The sequence below is a fragment of the Rhincodon typus genome, chromosome 2, assembly GCF_021869965.1.
Source record: "Rhincodon typus isolate 14 chromosome 2, sRhiTyp1.1, whole genome shotgun sequence".
NCBI lineage: Eukaryota > Metazoa > Chordata > Chondrichthyes > Orectolobiformes > Rhincodontidae > Rhincodon > Rhincodon typus.
Genome location: NC_063333.1, coordinates 129,856,860 through 129,871,629, shown reverse-complemented (window position 1 = coordinate 129,871,629; position 14,770 = coordinate 129,856,860). Strand labels below are relative to the sequence as shown.

At 39.9% G+C, this 14,770-nt stretch overlaps 1 protein-coding gene across 2 annotated transcripts in view; it reads left to right on the top strand.

Annotated features, from left to right (window-relative positions):
* Positions 1 to 14,770, top strand: part of LOC109921558 (nucleotide-binding oligomerization domain-containing protein 1-like) — a 40,023-nt gene that overhangs the window by 14,238 nt on the left and 11,015 nt on the right. The window contains exons 5-9 of one of the 2 annotated variants that reach the window (XM_048609968.1): positions 388 to 471; positions 3,325 to 3,408; positions 5,277 to 5,360; positions 6,190 to 6,273; positions 8,021 to 8,104. In XM_048609968.1, coding sequence (XP_048465925.1) covers positions 388 to 471; positions 3,325 to 3,408; positions 5,277 to 5,360; positions 6,190 to 6,273; positions 8,021 to 8,104 — 420 coding nt within the window. The remainder of the gene's footprint in view (positions 1 to 387; positions 472 to 3,324; positions 3,409 to 5,276; positions 5,361 to 6,189; positions 6,274 to 8,020; positions 8,105 to 14,770) is intronic. The other variant, XM_048609976.1, reaches the window with a different exon arrangement.

Genomic DNA, 14,770 nt, shown 5'->3' with positions numbered 1-14,770 from the left:
GTTCTCTCTTGCTTTAGGTGAGGTCACTAGCTACCCCTTTGAAAATCATTTGAAAATTACAGCAAGTGGGTCCTTGTTGGGTGAGTTTTTAATCTGGTCGTTGGTTGATCCAAATTATCATGTACTTCTCCAAAGCTTTGCAGTTGTATCTTCAAACTATCAGATTTGTTATCTTGGTTCTATAAAAGGAAACATTTTCACTTAAAGAACACCTTCCAGAACCTTCAGATTTCCCAAAGCATTTTGCAATCAAGATATTACTTTGGAAGTGTAGTCATTGCTGTAGGAAATAGACCAGTCATCTTGTACACAGCAATGTCACAAATAGTGCCATGTGACTTTGTTTACTTTGGTCATCCTAATATCTCCTACTGTGACTTTATTCAGGTTGAATGCAAATCAAATCACAGATGAGGGAGTTCAAGTGCTATCTGAAGAACTTAGAAAGTATAAAATTGTTCAATTTCTTGGGTAAGTTAGCAAGGTAAGAAGATATTCAGATTACATTCTTCCCTTGAATGTTAGGACATATAGTGACAGATGAATTCGTTGCGAACAGTATATAGATACTTTCCATTTGTATTAAGTGTTTCAATAAGGGATTTTTATCATAAAGTTCATGTATTGATGCATATGATTGTTTGAGGTCAGGGCTTCTATTCGCTATATGTGATCAATATCTAAATAGATTCATATGGGGAATAATTTTGAAATTAATGGTTTATACCAAAGTAGGGGGAGTAAATGATTTCTTCTGAAGAATGAAGGAGTAGTGTAAAAATATAATATGGAATTCAATGTAAGTGTGAGGTAGTGAATTTTTGTTTTTAAAAATGGTAATTATACTCTAAATGAAAGTGTGGAACAGCAGACAGTTTTGGGAGTACAGCTTCACAAGACATTAAAGGCAGCATTCCAGGCTGATGAAGCTGTAAGGAGTTATGTTTTAGGATTTTATTACAAAAATATATATAAAAGTCAATAGACAATGATTAGTCCTTACAAGATTTCAATAAGACCTCGGTTTGAGTGCTGGGTGCAAATGTGGGCTCCACACTGTAGAAATGATGAGGTTTTAGAACAGTTATCATGCCAAATTTAATTGTGAGATTGTTTAGAATAATGCCACAGGGCAAAAGCATTTCACTGCCTGTGTTTAACCGTTAAGGGTTACTGTTTTCCAGAAAACATTTTGTAAGGACTGTTTCTAATTTGGGGAGGAGTTTTGTTCTGAATAATTCTTGTTGTGGTGATAGCAAGTTTTCAAGTTTTCCTGTTGACAATGTGTTTGCAACAAATGGATTTTTACGACGGTTTGTATTTCTATAAAGGATATCTTTCAGTCATCAAAATGGTGTACTATTGTTTTGTATTCCAGTTCTCTGTCACCTCTGCTCTTTGCTAAAAAGAAAGGCATTTTCAGGGAAGGTTAATTCATTAATTGAATTAATTAATAAGCTCTTTACCAAATTGAATGCAAAGGGGCTCTGCTTTTGAGGTCTGCTTCCCTCTGTTTTACTGATAAGATTCTGACATGAGCTAGTTTTGGACTTTTCCGTTGTATTTAATTAGAGTTGACAATCATTCTATTGCTATAGCATACTGTGATGTGAAAGGCTACACAAAATGTTCAAATCTACATACACTGTTAGAAGATCTGCCTTCAGCTGTTCACACAATACAACATGCACAAATAAATAATAGAATGCAGCCCAAATAAAACTGTGAAACCAGGACTGCTATCATCTTGATGGCAGCATGATGTCAGATTGTAAACCCGATGTCAGATTGTAAACCCAATGTCAACATGCTGGTTTTCCAAAATATTGTACTCAGGCTGGCACCGAAATTGGCAGTCTATCTGCCTTTTGAAAAGACTTGTTATTGGGAAATCGGTCTTGGTCATAAACTAAGTGATTGAATATAACGCTGACCTTGCCATAATGAAGTTGGCAAGGGGAGACAAGAAAAAGTATCCAAGCTGCTTCTTCATCAATTCTAGCGTTTTAAAAAAAGGAAGGAAGGTGCCCTGTGTTCATCAAGGGCACCAGGCCCCAGGTTGGTACCCCTCCTATACAACCGATTCCTCCCAATTCAGAAATCTAGTCTGACCTGAGTTTGGGATATATACTGGGTTCTGATGCTGCTGGGACTCAAAACAAAACTTGATTGGCAACACTAGAAAGTTCGACCTCTTTCCACTAGGGGTAAGGAGGTACCATACTGAGCTTGGTAAAGCTGACCTACAGCATAATATCTGTAGCCAGGCAATCTTTGCAAGGTTGCTTCATCAGCAGCTGACTTTTTTGACAGGAGGGTGAGCAATAAGCTGTAGGATTCAGACTCATGGAACTAGAAACAATGTATTTCATTTATTAATGCTGATTTTGCCAGCAAATCGTAATTGGTACCGGTACTTGCTGTCCACAAAGGAGGTGAAAGTTGAGATGATGAATGATTTTGAAGAGAAATTGAATGGGAAATAAACCTGCGGGGATAAAATGGTTAAGTGAGTGAATGGGACTGTTTTGGGTTTATTTTCAGAGAACTGGCATGCTTTTGATGGGCTGAACAGCCTTTATCTGTGTGGCATGGTGGCTCATTGGTTAGCATTGCTACCTCACAGCGGCAGGGACCCAGAGTTGATTCCAGCCTCGGGCTATTATCTGTGTGGAGTTTTCACATTCTCCTTGTGTCTGCATGGGTTTTTCTCCCACAGATCAAAGATGTGCAAGTTAGGTGGATTGACCAAGCTAAATTTCCCATAGTGTCCAGGGATGTACCAGCTACATGGATTAGCTATGAGAAACACAGGTTATAAGGATGGTTTGGGATGCACTTTAGAAGGGGTGGTGTGGACTCGACAGGCTGAATGGCCTGCTTCCACACTGTAGGGATTCTACTGGCTCCATAATACGTCAGACAATTGTGAGAGGAAATTTGCCACTGAATCACACAAGACATTGGTACTGATATTCAAAATTTTGTTAAAAAGGGAGGTTTACAAGTGAGATTAAAGGGAGAAAATGATTGGTGAAGTTTAAGGATAAAATTCCAAAGTTTTGGACCTGGACGGATGAAGTAAAATGAAGGTAGAATGAATAAAGTAGGCATTGCAAAGATCATAAGAAACAGAAGCTGGAAGGCAGAACTAAAGTATTGTTGAGGTCTTGGAGAATTGAAGGAGGATAGATTGTTCTTCCTAATGATTAGCAACCAGCGATTGCTGACTCGAGTGGGATTGTTGAGTATTATTACTATATTTTCTCTGTGCAAGACCCCATTATCATTGTGTAATGTCTTTATTCATATTTGTTTTTCCAGCTTATACAAAAATCAGATTACTGATGCTGGTGCCCAGTATGTTTCAACACTTATTGATGAATGTCCAAGTCTACTCAAGTTGGCGTAAGTAGGATTGATTTAATTAATTCATACAGAACATCAATCTAAAACTATACTAATCGTGTAGTTAGAGGCCAAGTTATGCAATGTCTTATTTTTAAGACTAAAGAGACATGGGATGGTGTCATGCAAATAGTTACTGGTTGCTAAATCCACAGTATTGTCAAAACAGCCAAACAGCTGCGTGCGTGAAAGTATATGCATGTGTATGTGTGCGTGTGCGTAAGGGCGGTGGTGATAAAGTTGCCCTTTCAGTTTCTGTTACCTCAGGAAGCATCTGCTTTCTGCTGTGTGGTTCCATCTAGTCATGAACTTGTCAGATTAGAATCTCACACAATAATAGAAATAGAAACAACATTACATGTGTAAAGAATCACATCATTTCCATGTACATTGACACACATTTGAGAAAGAACTGTAATACAAAGAAGAAGGCGGTGGCCTAGTGGTATTATTGCTGGACTGTTAATCCACAGACCCACATAATACTCTGGGGACCCAGGTTCAAATCCTGCCACAGCAAATGGTGGAATTTGAATTCAATAAATATCAGGATTTAAGAGCCGAATGGACCATGAATCCATTGTCAATTGTTGGAAAAGCCCATCTGGTTCACTAATGTCCTTTAGGGAAGGAAACTGCCATCTGGCCTACATGTGACTCCAGACCCATAGCAATGTGGTTGACTCTTAACTGCCCTTTGGGCAATTAGGGATGTCTAGCCAGCAACGCCCTTATCCCGTGAATGAATAAATAAAAGTCTAAATTAGAATTCAGAGCACTATAGGGATCTGACATGTTTGCAGCAAGATTGTAAAAGTATTCAGACTGAATCCTTGCATGAAAGATGCCACTTCTAAATTATTAATCGTCATCATTAGTCATAATCAATGCAACTCTTACTGTGAGGTTCTCATGGGCCTGTTGCAACCATTAACTTAATTCAATCAACTCATTTATTTCACATCCCTTTCAACTCTCTTTGTGGCTGATTTGTCCTTGATTAACTGTTAAACTGTTTGGAAGTGTGGTGCAGAGACAGCTTGGAAATATTCTGTGCATCTTTGTACCAAACCTAGTATCCAAAAGCAACAGCATACCCTAACCTGAGACCCAAGCTAGGCCCATCAGTCAGCAGCATACCCTAACCTGAGACCCAAGCTAGGCCCATCAGTCAGCAGCATACCCTAACCTGAGACCCAAGCTAGGCCCATCAGTCAGCAGATGGTGTCTGACAGAGGGTTGAATGATTTGAAAATTCACACAAATTTCTTCAAGAAGGGCTTCTGTAAATACAGAAAAAATACTGCTCTAGTCTTTTAATCTGAATTATTAGGACAAACATCCCATCATTGCAGTTACCATAACAGCTCCTGTGAATCACCAGGATATCTATTCCTATTTAAATGTTGCTTCCAATAATCATTGTTGTCAAATGTGCTTCTCCATTTGAGAAAATAATGAGGGATTAGTTATTAATTCTTGTATTGATGAAGATTATATCGATCTCAGAATGTGGTTCCCAGAAGCTTAATCTTTGAATCGGTTAGTATGAACACCTACCCACACTGAATTTAATGTATTGAATTTTTATAACGATGTTTTGATTCATCACTATCAGAAAATATCTTCCTGTGAACCACTTTTGAGAGTACAACCAAAGATCACGAGTGATGAGAATATACAATTCGCCAAGTAATTTTTTTTAGGATCCTGTTACAATAAAGAGGCTAGAGTACACACCAAGCATTCCTAAGGAATTTCATAATATTTCAATCCCAGCTTCTGTGAAGATCCTTTTATAGCAAAAGGCACACTGATGAAGAAGAGAAAATGTTAAACTAATTGTTTTCTTGTTTGTGCATTTAAAGCATTGGTTACAACATGATTACATCTGAAGGAGGGAAAAGACTGGCACAAGCAGTTCAGAAAAGTAAAACAATCAAATATCTCTGGTGAGTAAGGGAAAGGATGAAAAATGAAGTGTCTCATGTTTGAATTGTTAAATTCAAACAAATAGTACATTTTTTAAAATATTGCTTTTAAGAAATGACCCAAATATTCACATGTTAGGGTCATGTTCTCGGATTCAGAGTTACTTCAACTTTTATTGTTGCCGAAACATTTTATTTTGGCGCTTTATTTTTGTGTGCAGGTTAGTTGTAATTTTCCTTGGATATTTTCATTGCTAAAGAGCCTCTGAAGTGGCTAAGATTGTGTATTCAACTCCAACACCTCGTGAAAATAACTTTAGCACAAGGTGCCATTGTGGTGAAACAGTTTAAGAATGTGCCGGGAGCAGTCACACAAAGGATAACGAAGGCTTTGATGACCAATTAAATTTGCTTCTTGAGCTCAGTAAAGAGGCTGCACAAAATTTTGTTTGCATGTGCTGTACATAATGTGCCTTTCTACAAAGCATCCACTATTCCATAGGATTCATAAGTTATAGCCGCTCTTTGAAAGCTGTGTTGATATTCCAAGGGCCTGAGGTCATTATCACTGAAATGAATCGTGGACTTGTTTTGGTATTTCCAAAGATATCAGCTTTGGCTCAATGGTAATACTCTTGCTTCTAAATTAGAAGATCGTGGATTTCAAGCCTGATTTCAGAGGCTTGAACACAAAGCAGTGCGAAACACACCAGTGCAGAGGCAAAGAGAAAAATCCTTGTTGTATCTCATTTAAGTATGTGATTTGGTCATAAATTGCATGCCATTTTGTATAATGTGAAAGTTTTCCAGCTGAATTTTCAATGACTGTGAATCTTGAATTGAAACACAGGATGTGGGGGAATCAAGTTGGAGACTTGGGTGCTGAAGCTTTTGCTCAAGCTTTAAGAAACCATCCTTCTCTAAAAGAGCTCAGGTAATCAGATTTCTAACAGGGTTTTGATGACAAAGAATAGACAAAGTCTGATTTAGAAGATCATATTTATATGTACTGTCACTCTAACTTGGCTGTCTTGATAAATTGCCACCAGCTGTGACATAGTCAGAATTCTGCCCTCCTCCAATTTCAACCACTTGCACTTCCCTAATTCCCTTCATCAAAATATTAATGGCTGTGCCCTCAGCTGTCTAGGTTCAGAGCTCTGGAATTCCTGCCCTAAAGCTCTCTTTCTCACTCCAATCCTTTGAGATGTTTCTTAAAACATACCTTTTTGACCCAACATTTGGTCACCTGTCCTAATATTTCCTTAAATGGATTGTTGTCCAATTTTATGTGGTTATACTCCTGTAAAGCACCTCATGATGTTTTGTTGCAATGCTGAAAAATAGGGATGCTGTTGAAGCTCATCAGAACAGAGTTGCAAGAATACCAAATCCTAAAGGGAACAACAAGAGAAATCATGAGGGGCATGGATAGGGTGAATAGCCATGGTCTTTCCCCAAGGTAGGGGAGGCCAAAGCTAGAGGGCATAGGTTTAAGGTAAGAGAGGAAAGATTTAAAAGGGACCTAAGGGGCAACATTTTCACACAGTGGGTGATGCGTGTATGGAATGAGTTTCCAGAGGAAGTGGTGAAGGCTGGTACAATTACAACATTTAAATAAATGTATCTGGATGGGTACATGAATATGGAGGGTCTAAAGGGATATGGGCCAAATTTTGGCAAATAGAACTAGATTAAATACTTTCTAGAGATCATATTTTTTGCATCCTTTGACAAAACTTTGAGAACAGTAGTCTTTTACAAATTTTCACAATACTACATGGTGTATAAGTAACACAAATAAATCTCAGTTCATCCACAGTTTAGGTTTCAGGTCACAACTAAAGAAGTGAGAGAATTTTACAATGCAAACAACAAAGTGCAAGAGAAACTCAGCAGGTCTGGCAGCATCTGTGTAGAGAGAAACAGAGTTAAAATTTTGAGTTGGTGTGACTCATCTTCAGAACTTCTTCAGTTTGCTTTTTATAGAATCCTACAGTACCAAAGAGGTCCTATGACTCATCAAGTCTATACTACCAAAACTCCACTAAATCTACACTTGTCCCACTTTCCAGCACTAGGCCCATAGCCTTGAATGTTATGACATTTTACGTGCTCATTCAACTACCTTTTAGAACCTTGTGAACAAAACCTTGTGAAGTTACCCACCTCAAGTGCTCTCCCAGGCAGTGCATTCCAAATCTCCACCACTGTTATTCGAACTTTAAAATATATAGGTAATCTGAAGGTCTTTGAAATACAAGTTACTCTGATAATCATGACTGCAAAAAATATATTGGTGTGAATCAATCTTGAAATAATGATGGTCTCCTGTCTCTGAGTTCTCCCATTTCTTGACCTTGCGTACTGATCTCACCAGCCCCTCAGCTCTCTCTCTCTCTCTGCTTGTGTTTTAAGCCACCTTGTCAACTTGGATATTACCTTTTGCTTCCTATTTTCTTTCAAAGCTCCTTTATTCTTAGCAATGTGGCAGTTATAAATTAAATTGCTAAAACAGCCAACTGCGGGTTACACTTTACCTGAATGGAAAGATTGCCATTTTGCATATTCATGATTACTACTTCCTGAGGAAATAAAAAAGTAATTATATTTGGAATATATAGTATGCTGTGAATTGTCTACAATTTGTTATCTTTTAATTAAATGTATTTATTCCATAGTCTTGCAGCAAATGGCATTTCCACAGAGGGAGGTAAATATTTAGCTACAGCACTGGAAGACAACAATTGCCTGAAGACACTCTGGTATTAGTTTTGATTGTGTACCTTGGGATTAAGGCTGCAGTTCAGGTGCAATGGAAATCGCTTCTGGTCTGTACAATGATCTTGAGAAAATATCACTTTAGACTGTAATGCACCTTTCAACGCATGAATTAATGCTCAAGTTGTCAGCCTCACGCAGTAGGTCATGTTGGTGCAACATAAGATGATGTTCCAAAATTGGATCAGAATCTCACCTTCGTAGTAAGGCAAAAGGAGCTATCTCACACAAAGGAACTTTCTTCACTGTACCCCTCCTAAAAAAAACTAGATCAATTGGACATTTTAAAACTCAAATTGATTTTTTTATTCACTCCTGAGATGTCGGCCTCACTGGCTGGCCAGCATTTATTGCCAACTATAGTCTCCCTTGAGAAGGTGGTGGTGAACTGCCTTCTTGAACTGCTGTATGGTCCATGTACTGTAGGTAGACCCACAATGCCCTTAGCAAGGGTATTCCAGAATTTTAACCCAGCGACAGTATGGCAATATATTTCCAAGTCAGGATGGTGAGTAGCTTGGAGGGGACCTTGCAGGTGGTGGTGTTCCCATGTGTCTGCTGTCCTTGTCTTTCTAGATGGAAGTGGTAATGGGTCTGGAAGGTGCTGTCTAAGAACCTTTGGTGAATTTCTGCAGAGCATCTTGTAGATCATTCACACTACTGCTACTTAGTATCGGTGGTGGAGGGAGTGATTTTTATGGATGTGGTACCAGTCAAATGGGCTGCTTGGTCCTGGATGGTGTCAAGCTTCTTGGATGCAGTTGGAGCTACAGTCATCCAGGCAAGTGGATAGTATTCCATCACAATTCTGACTTGTGCCTTGTAGATGATGGACAGGTTTTGGGGAGTCAAGAGATGAGTTACTTACTGCAATATTCCCAACCTCTGCCCTGTTCTTGTAGCTCTTGTAGATTTTTGTTCAGCAAAAATATTAAAGAACAGGCCTGAGGTTTGGCTGGTCTACACCGACTCCAATGCACCTCTGGATTTTCTAGCTGTTGATTGCCTGACCTGCTATTAAAATCACTTATTAAGAAATTAAGAAATATTCACCAAAATTTTTCTTTAAGTTTTGGAGTGGGTTGAAATTAATTTCCTCAAGTTTTTTGTCTAAAAATGAATCTTTTTTCTTTCTTTCCCTCCCAGAAATTGTGTGGTGATATGGGGATATCACATGCATGATGCTATCACAGAAACATAGAAAATAGGAGCAGAAGTGGACCATTCAGCCCTGTTCTGCCATTAAATATAATCATGGCTGATCGTCAAACTCAATACCCTATTCCTGTTTTTGCCCCTTAGAATTTGATTCTTTTAGCCCTAAGAACTACACCTAACTCCTTGCAAACATTCAATGTTTTGGCCTCAACTGTTTTCTGAGGCAGAGAAATCCAGAGGCTCACCAGTCTCTGGGTGAAGATATTTCTCCTCATTTCTGTCCTGAATGGCTCACTCATATTCTTAGAACATGACCCCCGTTTCTGCGCTCCTAAGTCATCAGGAACATCTTTCATGCAATGACCCTGACTAGTCCTGTTAGAATTTTATAGGTTTCTATGATATTCTCCCTCATTCTTCTAAACTCCAGTGTATATAGTTCTAACTGATCCAGTCTCTCTTATGTCAGTCCTGTCATCCCAGGAATCAATCAGGGAAAACTTTGTTGCACTCCTTTCATAGCCAGAACATCCTTCCTCATATATGGAGATCAGAACTGCTCACAATACTCCAGGTGTGGTCTCACCAAGGCCCTGTACAACTGCAGCCAGACATCCCTACACCTGTTCTCAAATTCTCTCTCTACACCATTCGGCTTCTTCAGTGCCTGCGGCACCATGACATACACAACTGATATGCTTGCATCTCTGGGCCCACTTTCTCCTTGGAAAAGTAAGGGAAGATACATAAACCAAAGTGGCTAATTTGATAAGTGAGTAAAGCGAGTAGTTATACATTTAAACTCCATATCTCGGCCTCTAAAATTGCAGTGTCATATTCTATACTGGTGCATAAAGCAGTACAATGATTGGGCTATTCAAGAGTGAAATCAGGAATCATTTCTTCACTCAAAGGGTAGTAGGAATCTAGAACGCTTGTCCCTCTTGACCAACTGAAATTTTCATGGCTCAGGTCAATTAAATTTTTTTAGGTAAAGGATAAGTTCAGAGCTGGGGATTGTGTGGTGACTCACCTCCTTGTTTGAATTGAGAAGCTGTGCAAATGTCTGACCTAGTCTTGTGTAGTCATGTGACCTCCATCATGAGGCAGATGTCTTAAGCTTCATTTCAGTTGAGTTTGTTTTACATTTGAAACATTGTGTCAAAAGTGATGAGTGTCAATTGCTGAAATAAAAAATGCTCAGCTGCTGCTTTGTTAGATGCCACTGATAGAAAAACAAAAGTCAGTGTAAACACTGCTTATAGAGTCATAGAGCACGGAAACAGACCCTTTGTCCAACTCGTCAAAGCGGACCAGACATCCCAATCTGACCTAGTCCCAATAGCCAGCATCTAGCCCATATCCCTTTAAACTCTTCCTATTCACATACCCATCCAAATGCCTTTTAAATGTTATACCAGCCTCCACCACTTCCTCTGGCAGCTCGTTCCATACACATGCCACCCTCTGCTTGAAAAAGTTACTCCTCAGGACCTTTTTAAATCTTTCCCCTCTCACTTTAAACTTACGTCCTCTAGTTTTGGACTCGCCCTACCCAAGGAAAAGGACCTTGTCTATTCACCCTATCTATGTCCCTCATGATTTCATAAACCTCCATAAGGTTCAGCTAACGATGCTCCAAGGAAAGAAGCCCCAGCCTATTTAGCCTCTCCATATGGCTCAAACCCTCCAGTCCTGGCAACATTCTTGTAAATCTTTCCTATACCCTCTCAAGTTTAACAACATCTTTCCTATAGCAGGGCGACCAGATTTGTACACAATACTCCAAACGCGGCCTCACCAATATCCTGTATGGCCACAACATGATATCTCAACTCCTATACTCAATGTTCTGACCAATGAAGGCAAGCGTACCAAATGCCTTCTTCATCACCCTGTCTACGTGACTCTGCTTTCAAGGAACTATGAACCTGAACTCCAAAGTCTCTTTGTTCAGCAGGACCTTACCATTAAGTGTATAAGTCCTGTTCTGATTTGCCTCATAAAAATGCAACACCTTACATTTATCTAAATTAAACTCCATTTGCCACTCCTCAGCCCACTGGTCCATCTGATCAAGGTCCCATTGTACTCTGAGATAATCTTCTTCACTGTCCACTACACCACTTATTTTGGTGTCATCAGCAAATTTACTAACCTGCTATATTCACATCCAAATCACTTATATAAATGACAAGAAGCAGTGGACCCAGCACCAATCCTTTCGACACATCACTGGTCACAGGCCTCCAGTCCAAAAAGCAAATCTCCACCATCACCCTCTGTCTCCTAACTTCAAGCCAATTTTATATCCAATTGGCTTGGTCCCTCTGGATCCCATGTGATCTAACTTTACTTACTTATCATGTGGAACCTTGTCAAAAGCTTTGCTGAAGTCCATATATACAACGCCTACTGCTCTGCCTTCAACAATCTTCTTTGTCATCTCTTCAAAAAAAAACTCAATGATGATAGTAAAACATGATTTTCCATGTACAAAGCCAAGTTGACAATCCCTAATCAGTCCTTGCCTGTATAAATACACGTAAATCCTGTCCCTAAGAATCCCCTCCAAAAACCCAACCACCACTGACGTAGGGCTCAACAGTCTATAGTTCCCTGGCTTTTCCTTGCTACCTTTCTTAAATAATGGCACCACATTAGCAAATCTCCAGCCTGCTGGTACCTCACCTGTGGCTATCGATGAGATAAATAGCTCAGCAAAGGGCCCAGCAATCTCTTCCCTAGCTTCCTAAAAAGTTCTGGGAAGCACCTGATAAGGGATTTATCTGGCTTTGTGAGTTTTAAAACCTCCAGCACCTCCTCTTCTGTCATATGAACTTTTTTCAAGACATCACCATTTATTTCCCCAAGTTGCTTAGCTTCCATGTCCTTCTCCACAGTGAATACTGATGCAAATATTCACTTAGTATCTCCATACCCAGCTTTTCACTTACTGGTTCCTGCTTAAATTACCGGGGATGTGAGCAACTGGATGGACCTGGTGAGGATTAAGTACAGCAGTAGGCTTCAGAAGCCGAAACCATTCAATGGCATGCTGAGTGAAGTGTGTGGGGCTTCCTAGAAGCTGCTTGGCTATCCACTGTGGAGGGAACTTTGGAAATGAGGTAGAACTGGGAAGTCCTCCTTGAATAATGGCAGAATTATGAAATGCAATGGATTTATTGAGTAAATCAGAACAAGTACAAGTCATGACACTTCTATCACTGTTGGGAGGAGACTGTTTCAGAATAGGTTCCACCCTAAGTCTCTCTGAATGTCAGAAAGAAAACAGAGCAGAAATTTTAAAAGCTTTGAAAGCATGTTTTTAGCCCCAAAGGAATTACGTGTGAATGGTACGTATTACAGTGACAAATAGTCTATTGATCAAAATGTAATATTATTACTTAGGTAGCAGATACCTGTGCATTTGCACAGTTAGAGGGTGAGTTAGTTAGAGACAGGATTATATTAGGATTTAGATTCAAAAGTAAAAGCACACAACCTGAGAGAAGATAGAATTACACCAGGAGAGCAACTGATTGGTGCAGTGTTGCCGATCTTGTGAATCAACAACCAGAGCACATACATGGTAGTACAAAGCAAGTCTTGCATTAGGCTAACAGATCCTCCAGGTACACAGAGCAGAACAATCACACACAGGACAGAATGCACACATTGCAGAAGACATCATGCAAAAGAGAAGAAGGCATGTCAAGCAAAGAGAAACCAGTGTTCTCATTGCAAAAAGCAGAATCATTTTGCACAAAGCGACTAAGAAGCACAATGAACAAGTACAGATGGCCACCAGAGAGTTAATGGCTGAACGTTCTGATGAACCACTATGCACCATACAGCAGGTTGGTTCAGTTAAGTTAAAAGGTGAGCCAAGGTTTGTGACTGTTGTAGGGAGTGCTATCTGGTTTATTGTTCACCAGCTCCCTGGTACTGACACTGGACTTAATTTAGGAATGTGAAGTGAAGAAGGCATTAGAGAGGTGTTTCAGGGCAAAGAATCTCTGTGTTTATTAAATGCAAAGGTGAGTATATCACAACAAATAAAAAGGTGTAAGTAATAAACAGGGAAATAAAACAAAGGTGAATAAAATACCAGAGTTTAAAAAAAGCCAATTCAAAACAGTGAAACTGACACTATCAGTTATTAACTTAACACAGGCTAATTACTATTAGAAACTAAACAGTAGTTTCAAACACAGACATTTTAATCAGACTTCCTGACCTTGGGGTGCCCTGCACTGCCACCAACCAACCTTCCCCTCCCTGCTAGCTGGGTTGGATACTTTGGGTCTCGAGGAAATAGGCTCACCACTGGGGATAAACACAATTTTGAAATACAGCTGTTAGAGATAGTAGGAACTGTTTCCACTTGCTGTAGCCAACGAAGACTTCAGACGGTGTTCAGTCTGGTTTGAGAACTTGTGTTTTCTTACTTTGTGGTGATTTTGCGAGCCGGTTTTTTCCTCAGGATGTGTCTGAGGCCTTGTCAGTCATGTTGGTGGTTTTCGGAGGTCGTCGGTCGTCGGTCGTCAGATCTGCCGGTCGTGTTCGGTTGCCGTTGGTTCCCCTGGTACGGAACAGCCCTGTGTCGGTAGGTTACAGGGATATAGCCGTGCAGATAGCTCTCGGGGTAACTGTCTGGGATCCCTCTTCTGTTGGCAGCTGCAGGAATGGCTCTCTCCCTCCCTCTCCCAGATCAGGGCCAGCAGTTATATAGACTGTGTGTTCCGTTATCACCGCTCAAATCTGTGTTCTCCATTGTATTTCTGTTGACCTCTTTTGTGGTGAATTGGCTTCCTGATGGTTTAGAGTAGGGGTAAATGTATTTTGATTCAGCAGAATGTCCGGTATTTCTGCGAATGAATATTAATTGAAGTTGAATGCCTTGGTACCTCTGAAGAGTCCAAGATGTCTGAAGTTGTTGTCTTAGGTCTGGTTCATTGTTCCTTTAGGGCTGAGGCATGAATAAGATTTCTAACTGACAGCTATCCCTGTGATTGCATATTCCAGAGCGTAGTCCAGCTGCCTTTTTCTTTTGTTTTAAAAGTTCTGTTAAATATCGAGGTGTTTTTGACCAGCGTTCTAAATGACAGGGATTTTTGCTCACTCCTACGCTATTGGAATGAGGATTACAGAAGGATAACATCAGATCAACATAAAACATCTGATAAACACTGGTCATCATGCAACATGAAATTCACAGATTTGTGCAAAGTGGTTCAACATGGTGATCCAAAAATGAAACCCACAAAAGTAAGGTTAAAGCTTTACAATGGCACCATACTTATGCCTAGAAGATAGCTTACTTTGCAAAATTTCAAAACCCACTATCTTCACCATGTGGATGAGCAATGGCTGCAGATGCATGAGAGCATCACCACCTGCAGGTTCCCCTCCAAGTCACATGCTATCTTGACTTGGAATGATGTCATTTCTTTGGTGCCACTGGGTCAAACCCCCTGCAATTGTCTTCC